Source organism: Panicum virgatum, chromosome 7K (genome assembly GCF_016808335.1).
Source record: "Panicum virgatum strain AP13 chromosome 7K, P.virgatum_v5, whole genome shotgun sequence".
Taxonomy (NCBI): domain Eukaryota; kingdom Viridiplantae; phylum Streptophyta; class Magnoliopsida; order Poales; family Poaceae; genus Panicum; species Panicum virgatum.
Genome location: NC_053142.1, coordinates 46,613,658 through 46,629,242, shown reverse-complemented (window position 1 = coordinate 46,629,242; position 15,585 = coordinate 46,613,658). Strand labels below are relative to the sequence as shown.

Here is a 15,585-nt window from a genome sequence, read left to right as displayed (position 1 = left end):
AAGGAGGAGGAGGGGAAAAATAAAAGGGAGAGGAAAAGAAAAAGAGGGGAAATAAAGGAAAAGAAAGCAAATGGAAAAAAAAGAAAAAAGAAAAAAGAAAAGGCAGTTTAGACATTTCACAACCTCAATCCAACTGGTGGAGCTGTTTTGCCAAACATTTTTCAAAACGACTTTGGCTCCACCCGAGAAGCCGCTCCACCAGAGGAGCCGGAGGCAGAGCTGTTTTTCGAGGAGCCGGAGCTCTAACAAACGGGACCTATATAACTCGCTCCCCCCAACGCTTGACTGGCTATATGCTGACTGCGGAGCGCCAAATAAATATAATAGTATTACTACTAGAACAAGCAGGCCTTTTGCATGCTTGGATTTTAACCTAGTATACCTTGGAAAAGAAAAAGACCACGCCAGATCAGATTGTTAGTCTGCTAGGTCCTAAAATATTTCGCATTATTCACACAGATCAAACGGAAAATAAATATGAAATGTCATCACGCGAGTTCTGGTGTTTGTGAGTACCGGGTAAATATGGGTTCTTTTTGAAACACAATATAGACGTAACACCGTTTATTACATGCATAGCCACTGCCCTTGTTGGATCGACAAATCGTGGTATTGATGAAATTGCTATCGATAGACATACCACGCACATAGCCATTGTGAAGTTTCTCCATAGATGTTAATGAAGGTTGTAGTTTCCACCGGATATGTTTCCCATATAAAAAAATCAGTATTTTTTTTATAAATTTGATCAAACTTAAGACAATTTAAATTTAGACAAATACTAAAAAACACCCTTTTTTAGACCAGCTCTAGTAACGAAAAGATGAAGTTTTACACGATTAAAAAAACAGGAAGGGGGGAATTGTTTCTCCTGTTCAAAACAGTACCTTTTCAGTGACGGGAGGTAAGCAGTGCGTTGCATTGTTTGCTAACAGGAAACTAGTACAAGTGTGATTTTTCAACAAAAAAACTAGTTCAAGTGGGATTATATTTTTCACTTCGAGTCCTATTCTATCTGCAGTTCCACTTTCTAACTTGAAATTTATTTTCACCTGACAAGCAAGCTGAACAACCGCTTCTACCACAGCATATATGCAACTTGTCTTCTTGGGATAAAAAGAAACTGAAATAATTGATAGACCAACCGTTAAGTTTCCACGTGTTCAACGAACGATGCACGAACGGAGTACGCCATCTCTCTAGACTCTAGTTATAAATACAGGGACCTACAAGCTCTCAGGTACCACCAAGCCACGGAAGGAGCATGCAAAGTATAGCTCGCACGTCCAACATGGCCGGAGCACACAAGCTTGGCGAGCTCTTGCACCGCCTGCACCGGTGCTCGGTGGCCGTGCTCGACAGCGCAACGTCCCTCGTGTGCTCGCTCTCCAAGGCCTACGCGCAGCACCAGGTCACGGATCGCGTGGCGCGGTCGCGGCGCGCGCTCCGGTGCAGCGCCGGCCAGGTGTGGCGCCGCGCCGCGCGCCTCAGCTCGCTCCTCGTGCACGTCCTCTACTTCGCCGCCATCTCCGGCGCCGGGTGGGGGCTCCTCACGGCGCTCAAGGTGCGGGCGCCGCATAGGAGGCCCCGCGGCATCGACATGCTCTTCACCGCCGTGTCGGCCGCGACGGTGTCGAGCATGTCCGCCGTCGAGATGGAGGTGTTCTCCAACGGCCAGCTCCTGGTCCTCACCGCGCTTATGTTCATCGGCGGCGAGGTGTTCGTGTCGCTCGTGGGGCTCGCGTCCAAATGGCTCGAGCTGAGGAAGCAGATCATCAGGAACAGATCGCGCGTAGACAGCCACGACGACGTCGAGCTCGAGACGCCCACGGTGGCGGCCGCCGGCGCCGAGGCTGCCGACGCCTACGAATCGTGGTCGATAGCTACCACGGCCACCGAAGCAGAGTATAGCACCCCGATGGTCGACGCGAAAATGCTGCGGCGCAATGCGGTCCGCTCGCTGTTCTACGTCGTCCTGGCCATCCTCCTTGTGGTGCACGTCGTGGGCGCCGTCGCCGTGGCGGCGTACATGCGCGCGGCGCCCGGCGCGCTGCGGATGCTGAGACGCAAGGCCCTGGACGTGTGGACCTTCGCCGTGTTCACGACGGTGTCCACGTTCTCCAGCTGCGGGTACATGCCGACCAACGAGAACATGATAGTGTTCAGGCGGGACGTGCCGCTGCAGCTGCTGCTCGCGCCGCAGGCGCTGGTGGGCAACACGCTGTTCCCGCCGCTGCTGGCCGCGTGCGTGTGGGCGGCGGCCGCGGCGACGGGGCGCGAGGACCTCGCGGAGGTCGCCAGGAAGGGCAGGGAAGCGACGGGGTACTACCACCTGCTCCCGGCGCGGTGGTGCTGGAGGCTGGCCGGGACGGTGGTCGGGTTCATCGCCGTGCAGGCGGCGCTGGTCTGCGCCATGGAGTGGGGCGGCGCGCTGCAGGGGCTGAGCGCCGGGGAGAAGGTGTCGAACGCGCTCTTCCTCGCCGTGAACTCCCGGCACACCGGCGAGGCCACCCTCGACCTCTCCACACTCGCGCCGGCCGTCCTCGTGCTCTTCGTCCTCATGATGTGAGCTCTCTCTCTCTCTCTCTCTCTCTCTCTCTCTCTCTCTCTCTCTCTCTCTCTCTCTCTCTCTCTCTCTCTCTCTCTCTCTCTCTCTCTCTCGCCGATAGATGCATATTAGACTAGTTACTTTCCTGCGTTAGCACATTAGAATCTACAGGCTACAGAGGACACAAGCTACTGGGATTCTACTTTCTCCAAGCCATGCATGATATTTGAACAATGACCTCTATTCAATACTTTGTTTGTGTAGGCGCTTCGTCGTGCATGTTACCTATTCGAGTATATTCTATAGCTTGATTGCTGCTTATTGTCCCTTTTGTTTCAAGCATATTGACTATATATGCAGCACAAAGTACTCCATACGTTCCAATTTACATACCATTTTAGCTTTGTCCTAACTCCTAACCATACTTGTCTAACTTTAACAAGTTTATAGAAAAATATATTAACATCTACAATATCAAATAAATACACTGAAAATATATCCATGGTCTATCTATTTAAAATATTTTGATGTTTTAGATATTTATATATTTTTCTATGGTCAACTAAATAAGTTTGACTTAAAATTAAATAAATTATAATTTTAGTCTGAGAGATAAATATTTTAGCAAGCCAGGTGTCCCTTTTGTTTCGAGTGACACTTGTCTCCCAGAAAAATAAAAGCTTGATGCTCGCGGGCAGCTCCCCGCGACTAATCATTCCTGGGTCCAAAAAGGATCAAACCCATTATTAGTTTTAGATTAATTTAATATATTCTTTTCTTATTACTCCTTCTATTTTTTTATTAAATTTGGCTAACTTTGACCCAATTTATAGAAAAATATAGCAATAAATATACTATCCAATATATGCACTATCAAAATATATTTCATGGTAGATTAAATAAAATTAATTTAGTACTATAAATATTAATATTTTTTATGAATTTGATCAAGGTTGGTCAAATTCGACTTAAAACAAACCTAATACGATATGTAAATAAAAACAGAGGGAGCTCAGTGAGTTGAGCCCGTTGGTGGCCGCACATAAAAGTTTGAGTCACAAAGCTAGGTGTAAGGATGCAAGTAGCTAAGTACTGTGTAATTGTTCAGTTTCTTTTTATCCTACATTTATTATTTGAAATGTAAATTAATTTACTCGTGGTCTTAGGAAGTGTCTTGTTTAGTTGTGGCTGGTGTGCTTTCTTTGTTTTTTTTTAAAAAGAAGTTGCTAGTTGTACTTTGCTGGTTGCTTTCTCTTTTTCCTATATTACTAATATTTACGGCAAATCTCAGCTGTGTTTTTGAAAAATAGATGCAAATTAATTAAAATGGAATGCATAAGTTTTGGGTCGATTCAATCAATGAGCTAAAGAAAACAAAACTTGCATCGTTACTTTACTAGTCGCGCAGTCTCAGCTCGATTTGTTTTGCGAGTTGTCAGCCTTACGGGCTATACTAGTAAAGCTTCTTAAGGTGGAAACTGCAAAATGCTCAGGTCATATCATAATGTTGCAACAATGCCCTTTCTATAGTAGTAAAGTTTACTTAAGGTGGAAATTGTAAAATGCACAGGTCATATCATAACGTTGCAATAATCTAAGATTAGGTGTAGTTAGGATGTTCACTTACCTGCAAAGCTTAACCGGTGGTAGTCTGCGATCGGCGCCGGCCGGAATCTTCTATAACGGACAAGCACCACACCGGAATTTTCTACTCATGAATTATTGCAACCTTTTTAATGGACAAGTTGGTCGGTTTCCGTCTTACGTAGGTGCAAGCATGTGATGGCAGGAATTTCTTATCCTCCGACTTCCAAAATCTTCACTCGTGCCGTTTGTTATTCACGGGGACGGGCTATCCTTGTCTAGACTGTTCTGCCAAATAATAGAGTAAAATATATATATTATATTTTCTAAGCACACAATTTTTGACCAGATATGGTGGTAGCCGGTTAGCTTTGATATTCCAAGTCTCTCCATTCAAACACAGGCCCATGTGCCACTCGCCTTCATCAACTTGCCGAGAATATGCTCTCCTTTTTTTTGGGGGGGGGGGGGGGGGTTGTGGACCCGAGTGGAGCTACCACACTAGCCCACTCCATACAAGATTCCTTGTTTTGAGCCTAAACCGGCCCACTCGTGTTTTGTTGCTGAAATATTTTTTTATTGCAGAACAAATTTTCAATTGTTCCAGACATTTGCCGCAATGGATGCCTACTTTTTGTGAAGGCAAAATAGCCAAAATTATCCCTAAACTATGGGTCTCGAACAAATTTGGTTCCCGAACTATAAAAATATCCAATTTAGTCACTGAACTATCATAATCGGCTCAACTTCGCCCTTTAGTCTGACGTGGCATGCAATGTTGGCTCATCCGGTCATCGTCCAGTGAGCTTGGGATGTGAAATGCCATTTTTACCCTACATCCATAGAACAGATTTAACATAGGCGAATTCCAGCCTGTATCGAGCCAAACTGCTTCCTCCCCTACCAGGTTTGCAGCCATAGTTGTGTTTCACACCTCCACGATGCTGGGAAGGAGAGCAGCCTGGATGCGGACGGCGAGCGACCTAGCTGCGGTGGCTTCGCTGGCAGGGAGGGGCGGCGACTTAGGCTACCTAGGAGGGGAGGCGACCTGGCAAAGGAGGGAGCGGTCTGGCTCGATGTAGGATGAAAGCTTTCTGTGTTAAACCTGCTCTATGGATGAAGGGTAAAAATGGTATTTCACATCCCAAGCTGACTGGACGGTGACTTGAGGAGCCACGTAGAATAAAGTTGGACCAGTTAGGATAGTACTTCACGGACTAAATTGGATGTTTTTATAGTTCAAGAACTAAATTGAGCCGGGTGTTGAGGAACGATTTGGTTACTTTGCCTTTCATGAATGACAAAGTTGACACAAGTTGATGAGAGACGACGACTCTTTCCCACCCGTTACACCAATTTTATGAACAAGTCATGCACTAGTAAGTTAGTACCATCATTTTGGTCCAAAGCGCCCAATTTGAAACGGGCAATAGCTAGTTATGCAGGCAGTCAAGAAGAGTCAACACCTTGCCTTGCATCAGACCAAGAAGATCCAAAAGGGTAAAGAACATGAGGATAGAATCACATAAAAACTCCACCCTGTATCCTCTGAGGGTGACATTTCACTGAAATGGATGGATATATCCTGCCTATCGTGTCCAATCATAGATATTGAAGGCGGACTGAGTGCCCTTGTACACTAAAACAAAGCATTTAAGTTGACATTTGGAAAGCAATAAGATTTTTTCCCAATGATCTTCTGCCAATTATAGTTAGCACCGAAGTTTTTCACTGACAAGGATTTTTAGTAGATATTGCATGTTTCTAAGCCATTCTCATATTGTTCTCTAAAGTCCATTCATATCAGTGGTTCATGCCACTATGCGGCCACGAGCAGTCAAACGTAATTTCAATTCAGCCACAGTTCCCATCTTCTTGTCACTTCATTTGCTGTTGCTGAGGATAAATCAAGGCACCAGAGTGTTCATCGAGGCCGAGTTACATCACCTTAGCTGACCTGTTGTCTAGTTTTGGCATCCAAAGAGAAAACAGAAGATATGCTACATGACGCAGTGGTTTTAGATCCGCCTTAGTACAAAACTGCATGCACACACCTGAGTTTCGTTGCAGTAAAGCAGTCGTGTTCCGAAACTTTGAGTAGAAGTACATTTTTTCAGCTGTTCTTGTCTCAAATTCTGCTCATTATTGCTTCTAGGTATCTACCTCCATACACAACATGGTTTCCATTTGATGAGAATACAACCACAAGGGATAATTCCACGGGGAGCCAGGGAATCAGGTTCCTCAAGAGCACAGTTTTGTCACAACTCTCCTACCTGACAGTCTTTGTCATCGCCATCTGCATCACTGAGAGGAGAAAGCTCAAAGAAGATCCCCTCAACTTTAATGTGCTCAGCATTATCGTCGAAGTTGTCAGGTAATTGGTTACTCCTAGTAGTTAACAGAATATAAAATTATCATGCATACAGAACCAATCGATAATATATGCGATAATAAGAACTTCAAGTTGCGGTTATGTGGTAAATGTTTGCAAAACGTCTAAGGAAATGTACATGTCTGACAATAATACAGATTGAAAGAAACACATTTCCATTTCTATCTTTTGGTACGTTTGCTTCCTTGAATCTGACATGTTTTAGTTATGTTTTGCAGTGCTTATGGAAATGTGGGGTTTTCAATGGGCTACAGCTGCAGCAGACAGATCAATCCTGACCAACTTTGTACAGATAAATGGACTGGTTTCGCTGGGAGGTGGAGCGACTCTGGCAAACTCATACTAATTATTGTGATGTTCTTTGGAAGGCTTAAGAAGTTCAGCATGAACGGAGGCAAAGCCTGGAAGCTTAGTTAGATGCAGCACCTGATACATTGCATGTTCCTGCAGTTATGGAATCCGATGAAGAATCCATATAAGGTCACAAAACAAAGAAGAAATGCCTTCTGTTCTCTCCTCTTTCCCCACTATATGTTCCTTTTCATGCAGAAGGGAACCTTCTACTTGTCATCCTTGCACAGATTCTCCTGCAAGTGTTGGCAGTTTTAGATTAGGTCAAGAAAAGTTAATCAAGAAAAAAAAATCAATGTGCTAATTAGCCTGATTCTCTTCACATGCAGAGAAGATTTTGCAACTGCAACAATAGTTTCTTGCAATTGGTCGATGCCAAAAAAAGCTGAATGTTGTAGCGGTTGCATGCAGTTTATAACATCCAGATACAAAAATATGTTAGAAGTGATTACAAAGATTGGGAAAACCTCACTAACGCAGCAAGTTAGTAGCAGCGGAAATCAGCCCAAGATGTCAACCTATTCACACAGGGCAACATATTCATCACACATATTGTAGAGGAAATCGCAGCAGCATCACATCAATCAAGAGACACCAGATTTAACGTGGAAAACCCCCACAGGACCAACCAACCAAATCTTCTTCCACTATTTGCTCGTGGGATTACAACAAGTTTCTCTCTAAATAGCACTAGAGGCTCATATACATCAAGATTTCACTATCTTTGACAGCAACAAGATTTGGGGCTGCAAGCTCGAGTTTAGAAGGACCTCACCAAGGAATGATGGAACTGCAGATTGGAGGCACCAAGGATGTGGATCTGAAGATTCACAACCTTGAGGACGAATCCCTCTTGCTCCCTTGCAAGATCTCCTCTTCAATCTCCTTCTTCCCTCTCTTCTCTTCTCCTTTTGGGGGCTCTGTTCTGAAATCTAGTAGCTCCCTCTCTCCGCCTATTTCTAGAGTTTTCTTCCTTCTCTTATAAGGAAACACACTAGGTGCTAAATGCACCAAGATTGGTCCACACCTTAGGCTATATTTCTCTTACATGTGGGGCAGCTCACAGTGAGCATTTACTCTCCCCATTGCCCCCATCATGAGGAGGATTTTCCAACATCAAGTGGTGGCCAATTTACATCGTATATCTAGAAGTATTTGACATCATAAAAGACTGGTTTCTAGGGAGAAACACTACATTGCAAAATATCCCAACGTCAGTAGTCATTACTTTCCCATAGAAATAAAAGGAGGTAACACATGTGCAACTGAGGTTACGATACATTGAAAAATGGAGGGAAATTAAAGATAAAGAAAAAAGCTCCACTAGACTTTGTGGATGGTGGCACATTTGTTCCCACAACAATAGATACTGTAGAGTAATGAAGTTATAAAGCTCATCTTTGGGTTTAAGGAATCTGGATGATAAAAACCACACCGCTAGTAAAAATTAATAAGATGAAAATAAACACCAATCTGTGTTGTAAACTTGAAGTCAGTTAAGAGAGTGCAAAAGGAGCAGCCAAAGTCATAACCATCATTTATATCTATAACCAAAATATTGCCATCTTCTGTGGATCATTGCAGAATAGAAACTAAATATAGAAATTTACATCGGTGGTTTAAAAAAAGAAAACTCGAAAGCGCGGGAAAACTACGCTTCATCCCCCCGAAGGGTTACAGATATGAAGGGACTGTAACACTCCCTAAGAGCCAAGGCAAGGAGGAAGGAAACTCCTCTAGCCCCAGCAATAGACCACTGGTGCAGATCTTCAGAACTAGAATGATGCAATTGTGAAAGATAGTATTTGAGACATCATGGGTTTGATTGTTGAGCCAAGTGATAACCATAAATAAAGGATAATCCTCATATGCAAACACAATCCTTAATAAAGGATGCTGATCACCAAGAATACTTCCACTCAGGAACATATGGTGGTTACATATTATAATAATAGAAGCACATGCTTGCCCATACATCAATAATACTTGAGGACTGGGCCCTGTAGACACAATCAGTATCATAACTACAGAGTTGGCACCTTCTCTTGCTCCATCCTACGTATTGAGCTCCAGAGCTGAACCGCATTGTGAGATGGTGACGAGAGAATCCTTGAGACCTTCTAACACCATGAAAATAGAATCAGTTGCCAACTCCCACAATTTGAACTCAAAGCCCACAGACCTCCAACAGTGCAGAATGCAGCGATTTGGTTTAGTTCTAGTTACCATGCAGCATTTTCCATCAAATATAGCCATGAAGCCCATGATACATAGTTCCGAAGTTGTTAGGACCATTAAGGAGAAGGTTAAGCATCTTCATGAGTTTCTGTCATTGAGGCTTTGTTCCATCTCCAAATGTGCAAACTATTTCTTCAGACGCTCTTACATGGTCCTCCAAAGAAATTCCTTGTTAGTTCACCTTATTTACTTCATCTCAATATCGTTTATTGGTTTCCTTGCCCTTAAGAATCTCACTCCGCAGCATAAGCCAACTCCAAGGAGCCTGGACCTCACCTTCACCTCTGTGTCCACGCTGACTGTCTCAAGCATGGCAATGGTCGAGATGGAGGACTTCTCTGACCAGCAAATCTGGGTTTTGATCCTTCTAATGTTGTTGGGTGGAGAAGTGTTCACTTCAATGTTGGGGCTACACTTGAATGTCAGGGCTAACACATATGAGATCCTCCAGAAGAGACTGCCCTCATCATGCAGGGACATTGACTTCCTTGATTCTGTAAACAGGAGTTGGAGTAATATGGAAGATATTAATCCAGAAGTAACCACATCACATAAATAGGTACAGGAAAGCAAAAGCATGAATCAGAAATATTGCAAAACATTGGCTCATGTCGTGGCAGGATACTTTGTAGTGGGTGTTATTTGCAGCTGTCTAGTTGTTACCATTTACATTTGGACTGATTCAGAAGCAAAATATCTGCTGAAGAGTAAAAATATCAAAATATGGACGTTCTCCATCTTCACAGCAGTGTCCTCAATTGTAAACTGTGGCTTCACTCCAGTAAATGATAACATGGCAATATTCAGAAAGAACCCTGGTTTTCTCCTTCTAGTTATCCCACAGATTTTAGCAGGCAATACATTGTTCACACCACTCTTGAGGCTAAGCATATGGGCCTTGGGGAGGGTCAGCAGAAGAGAGGAATATACCTACATTCTTCAGTACCCTGTGGAGACTGGCTACACGTTTATGCAACAACAGAAGAATGCTATTAACCTGGTTCTGACTGCAGTAGGGATCACTTTGCTGCAAATGATGCTTCTTTGCTATTTTGGGTGGGACTCAAAGCCCTTGGAGGGATTGAATTGGTTCCAGAAGTTGGTGTGCATGCTGTTCCAGAGTGTGAATACAAGACATGCTGGTGAAGCAGTCATTGACATCTCAAACCTTTCTCCAGCAATATTGGTGCTATTTGCTCTTTTCATGTCAGTAAGCCCCCCAACCTCTGTTCACATTGTTAATTTCAGTAAGTTCATTATCACTCAGATGAGTAGATTATATCTTATCTGTATATGCATTATTATAGGAGTTTAAGAAGCACCATAACTATTTCATTTTCTCAGTTTTAACAGCAAAGAGCAAATTAAGCTTAATATGTGTAGATTGATTCTGGATTGAAGATGCTAATAGTTACAATGGACCAAACAATGAAATAAATTGCTTAGCATGCAAAAGGCTGCTGCATATTCTCACAATGGTTTTATTGTTTAAATGAAATTCCAGGTGATAACTTGAAAAAAATGAATTGTGCTACCTAGCTGATCCTTCTTGCATAAAAGTAAGTCAGAATACCACCCACAGCACGCGTAACAGAAGCACCAAGATAGACCAAAGTCATAACAAGTACATAAAACTTCATAAGAACTGCATTGTTATGGAAGCCAAACAAGTAGAGGCCAACAAGCGGAGGAACATAAAAGCCCCAAACTCACATGGTCAGTTAACAGGCATTGATAAAAGTCAACATAGCACACATGCACACAAAATTTCACATCAATCTGCATAGTGCCCCTAAAAAGGAAGCTATTATGGTTCACATTCATTTTATAATTATACCATGATCAACATGATACCAGTAGACTCCAGTGACAAGAGACCATTGCCTTGCAGGTACCATCCTTCTGGTGGCTCATCCCTTCCAAATAGTGCAGACGACCTGACACTGACAGAGAAAGGAGAAGATAAAAAGAACGGGATAATATGGAAGAATTTCATCAATAGCAAGCCCATTAGTTTAGCAACATTTATAATTTTAGCATGTATAACAGAAAGGAAGTCGATGTCACTCGATCCATTAAATTTCAACATATTCAGCATAATATTCGAAGTGGTCAGGTATGTTATCACCTTTACCCAAAACTATGTGCATATTGGAAAGCAAAAACAAATAGGAACTAGTTTGTATAGCATAAATAGGTAAAAGCAATCAACAAAAGCTAGAATGAATAAAATTTCCAGAGACACATCGGATCTGAAACATTTAAATATCTACCTTTATCTTAGCTGTTTCCAGACAACCATGACACACATTCCCGCCCCCCCCCCCCCTTGCAGCGCATATAGAAATGTGGGATACTCACTAGGCTACAGCTGTGAGAGATTGCTGAAACCCGATGCGACTTGCAAGGCCGTTTCGTATGGGTTCGTCGGCAAGTGGACTGACGAAGGTAAACTGATCATTATCCTGGTGATGTTCCTCGGGAGGTTTAAGAGGCTCAAGTCTGAATGCAAGGAAACCTTGAGTGACCATGTAAAACATCACATCCATCAAAATTGTGGAAACCGTGCTGTCAGCAAACTGTGAGCATGAGGCAAAAGTTTATAGCTGTAAATTGATGAGAAAATGGCATCACCTAACATTACAAAGGGGGAAAAATTGAATCAGCCCAAACCTGACCTGCCTCATGCATCACCCAAAATTGCATCCCGCGTTTTGTGCTACGAATAATTATAGGGATTTGGGGGGAATGAGTAAACGGAGCTCCAGCAGGTTGTGTGAGAACCACTGAAATCCCGTGAACTCTTAACTGGGTCAGGAGGAATCCTCATGGTACAACCACCACATCATTGCAACTAGATTATATATTAACCTTATATGCTGGAATGTACCGAGTGTCAAGAGATGAACTGAGCGAGGATGGTGCGGTGGTGACCCCAGAAGGTGAGCCGCTCCAGGGAGGAAGGGGACAGCTGTGATGTCGCCGGCGTGCAGACCGATGCCCCCGCGCCGCACATGGACGTCCTCCAGCTCCGCGGACATCGCGCACCCGCAGGCCGCCGGCCGCCGCAGTTGCTTCCCTCGCCGCCTCCAACATTTTTTGGCGTACCAACATTTTGCAAGCAAACCAATCATACCGAAATCTCCAGTTTGCTGGGCCAGGGAGGCAGGTCAGGTTTGAGGTCGGGACCAACTTGGGCCGTAAACCGTGGGCCCACATACCGAATGCTCAGAATTTGTGGATCGGCCCAGATTTCTTGCTGAAACAAGAGGTTGCACGACGACGACGATGTGGGAGGAGGAATGGTCACTTTAGCAAGCGTGCGCGTATGGCTTAAGCCTTTGTAAGTTGGGTTCGGCGGGGCATCGACATCACAACATGTGCGCCCGGGAAGTAGTGCGTCTTTTTCTTTTTTATATTTAAAAAAAATAAAAAATTCAAAAAGATATGTCCGTTTTGAAAAATTTCGAAAATAGCCCCCGGTCGCCCGCCCCAGGGGCGACAGGGGTCCTGTCGCCCAAGCAACGGGCGACAGGACCTTAATGTAATTTTTTTTTGAATTTGCAACGAGATCCCTGGCCGAGGGTGTGTGGAGGGATGGGGTCCTGTCGCCCCCTCAACGGGCGACAGCCCCCCCCCACGGGCGACAGGGGGTCTCCCACCCTATATAAGTTCTGGTCTCCATTCCCTTCTCATTTGAACCCAAAAATTGCACCAAAAATTCAGGAAAAAAAGATAGGGGTGAGGAGAAGAAAATCGACGAAACTCTGCCGAATTGCGCACTTGTGATCTACCGGTAACTTCCGTATGAATCCATTGATATTGTATAACAATTTAATTTAGTTAGCGGATTAGCTGAATTAGATTTTGTGCTTTAGAACACTCATTTAGTATTACAATTTCAGTACTATTACAGACTTATTTTTAAATTAATTATGAATTAGAATAGAATTATGACAGTACCTTATTGATATTGCAGCATAAGGCAATGGCTGCCTCCAATTGTGGAGGATTTTCATGGACCGAAGAAAAATCTAGAATAATACTTGATATCATGACCCATCTTGTTATCAGTAAGAAGTTGGATCCGTTAGCGGATGGTACGATAGAGATGGTGTTGTCCAAAGTAGTAGATTTTAAAGATTTCACATTATTTTGAGGTATTACAACGCAAGATGTAAAAGGACACCTGCTAGAACGTCGAAAGATATACAAGAGAGTATGTGAACTAGCGAATCATCCTAATATCATTGGATTCTTACAAAGTTCTTGTAAGATATGGATGCGGCCAGAGGTGTATGAGATGCACATTAAGATAACTCTCATTCAGTTCTAATCCCGTCCGTCATTTGGAATCCATATTTATGATTTCAGTAACATTATTGTTTAATTATATGCTAGGATTACCCTGAGGACACGGAGTTGATTAACAAATCGATACCAAATTTCCGTAAATTGGTATGTATCTTCGGTGGACTTATGCCGCAAACTAGACGAAGGAGGTAGATAAGATCTTCGGGTGATAGTACTTGGCCTGCGCAAGAACAGATGACCGGAGGTTCGTCGAGTCATGCTGCAGCACCTCAAGCACCAACTTGTGTTAACTGGGATGACGACATGGATGACTTCATGCCCCCCAAACCATGGCCTCCAACACATGATGTTCCTCCCCCTTTACATGAACCTAGAACCAGAAAAGAGACAAAGGGAAAGGCAAGAGGTTCGTCAAGTCATGTTGCACCACCTGCAGCACAAACTTGTGTTAACTGGGATGACGACATGGATGACTTCATGCCCCCCAAACCATGGCCTCCAACACATGATGTTCCTCCCCCTGTACATGAACGTAGATCCAGAAAAGAGAGAAAGGGAAAGGCAAGAGGTTCGTCGAGCCATACTACACCACCTGCAGCACCACCATCTGTCAACTGGGATGACGACCTAGATGATTTCATGTCATGATCTATAACATATGATGTTCATCGGTTTAAGATGTATTCGCATTTAGTATTGTTAATGTTGTATTATGCTTGTATGTATGTCTCGTACCTAACTTGCATTCACTGGACATGTACATAATGTCGAGTTTGAATCGTACTTATTCGTAATGGAGCATCGAAACATAAACATACCATCTATCGTATGTAATGGAAAATACGAGAGTGATCAGATGCGAACGTTGAAGTGTACTAATAAGCGGTCCACAGCTATCTCATTACAAATAAACATCAGAGATACAAACATCAGATATATCTAACCACCCCTAGGGCGTCGGACCCTCTTAACCCTCTGCTGGGCACAGACATGGCCCTCGGAGTAGGTGTGACGATCCGGAGACCTCACCTGTCGCTCAGGACGCAAAGAGGGCTACGGTGTCTGCTGCTGAGAGATCCCAAGTGGTGCTCCTCCTAGCTGTGAATACCCCAAGACATCGGGGTCACCGTGCGTGCCATGTGAGTCTGGAGTCAAGCTGTCGAGTTCATCTAAGGTGACGCCCTTGTTATCTGGAACAAACGTACTCGAAACAAACTCTACGTAACATATAAATGTAAACCAACATATGTTGCGTGGTAAATTAGTGAGAGTATTGAGAGAGTGTTTTGTACCTGGTCGAAAGGAGGAAGAAGGTCCGGCACCCGCATCGGGGTAGAATCCTACGCATAAAATGCGGATGTTAGCGTACGCTCGTGTCTTTCGTCATGACATGTAGGAACCGAAATACGAAATATAAACTAACCTGTGTAGGCAGGTATCTGTGGCCCTGGTACCATCCCTGGATACGGTCCGCCAACTGGTGCTGCCCCTCTAAACATTCCAGTATGGCCGAACGCAGTAGCTGGATCGTATCCTGTTTGTGATATTAGTAAATATGTAGCAACACTTGATCTAATTTTAAAGAGATATCTACGTTACCTGCAGTTGTGTAGTACTAAGACGTCGGCCCGTGCACGGTCGCCGGACACGGGAACGACGACGAGGCCTGGGACGACCCGTGGCTGTCTTCATACTGCACATGGCTTCTCAAGTTGTGCAGTACTGAACGCAACTGGTCACGCTGCCTCGACCATGCCTCTGTCTGCTCAAACTGGGTCATTGGGGATCCGGCACGTACCCTCGTCAGGTAAGTCGAGCAGTTTGTCTCCATCATGTTGCAAAGGTGAAACTGCATCCATTGAGTAAAGGAACAGTTAGTAACACATAAATTATCATATGAATATTAATATATATATATATATATATATATATATGTGCAAATATGATCAAGAGACTCACCGCGCCAGCTAGTGCCTCCACGTGGTGCCGGGCATAGCCATCCTGAGACATCGCCTGGTGTGGCTGCGAGTGAGTGTCAACATAAACCAGATGAGCCCGAGTCTGGGGTAAGTACCAGGTGAGGTAAGCCCTAAAGGAGTTGTCTGTGTGTGGTCCTGTTGGATGGACCAAGTGCTCATCTGCCTGTTCCCATTGG

The 15,585-nt window shown here is 44.1% G+C and overlaps 1 protein-coding gene, 1 long non-coding RNA gene and 1 pseudogene across 2 annotated transcripts; 2 read left to right on the top strand and 1 right to left on the bottom strand.

Moving 5' to 3' along the window:
• Nucleotides 1-1,258: 1,258 nt before the first annotated feature.
• Nucleotides 1,259-7,191, top strand: LOC120641705 (probable cation transporter HKT7). Its single transcript, XM_039917914.1, has 3 exons — nucleotides 1,259-2,565; nucleotides 6,288-6,509; nucleotides 6,746-7,191. Exons 1-3 carry the CDS (start codon nucleotides 1,265-1,267, stop codon nucleotides 6,942-6,944), a joined length of 1,722 nt encoding a protein of 573 aa, XP_039773848.1. The 5' UTR covers nucleotides 1,259-1,264; the 3' UTR covers nucleotides 6,945-7,191.
• On the bottom strand, nucleotides 5,768-7,340 carry LOC120641706. The gene is made up of 2 exons (XR_005662366.1): nucleotides 6,954-7,340; nucleotides 5,768-6,439 (listed from the first exon to the last, which is right to left on the bottom strand). It is a non-coding gene; the product is annotated as an uncharacterized LOC120641706 (long non-coding RNA).
• Nucleotides 7,341-9,075: 1,735 nt separating this feature from the next.
• On the top strand, nucleotides 9,076-11,701 carry LOC120640326 (annotated as a pseudogene).
• The last annotated feature ends 3,884 nt before the right edge of the window (nucleotides 11,702-15,585 follow it).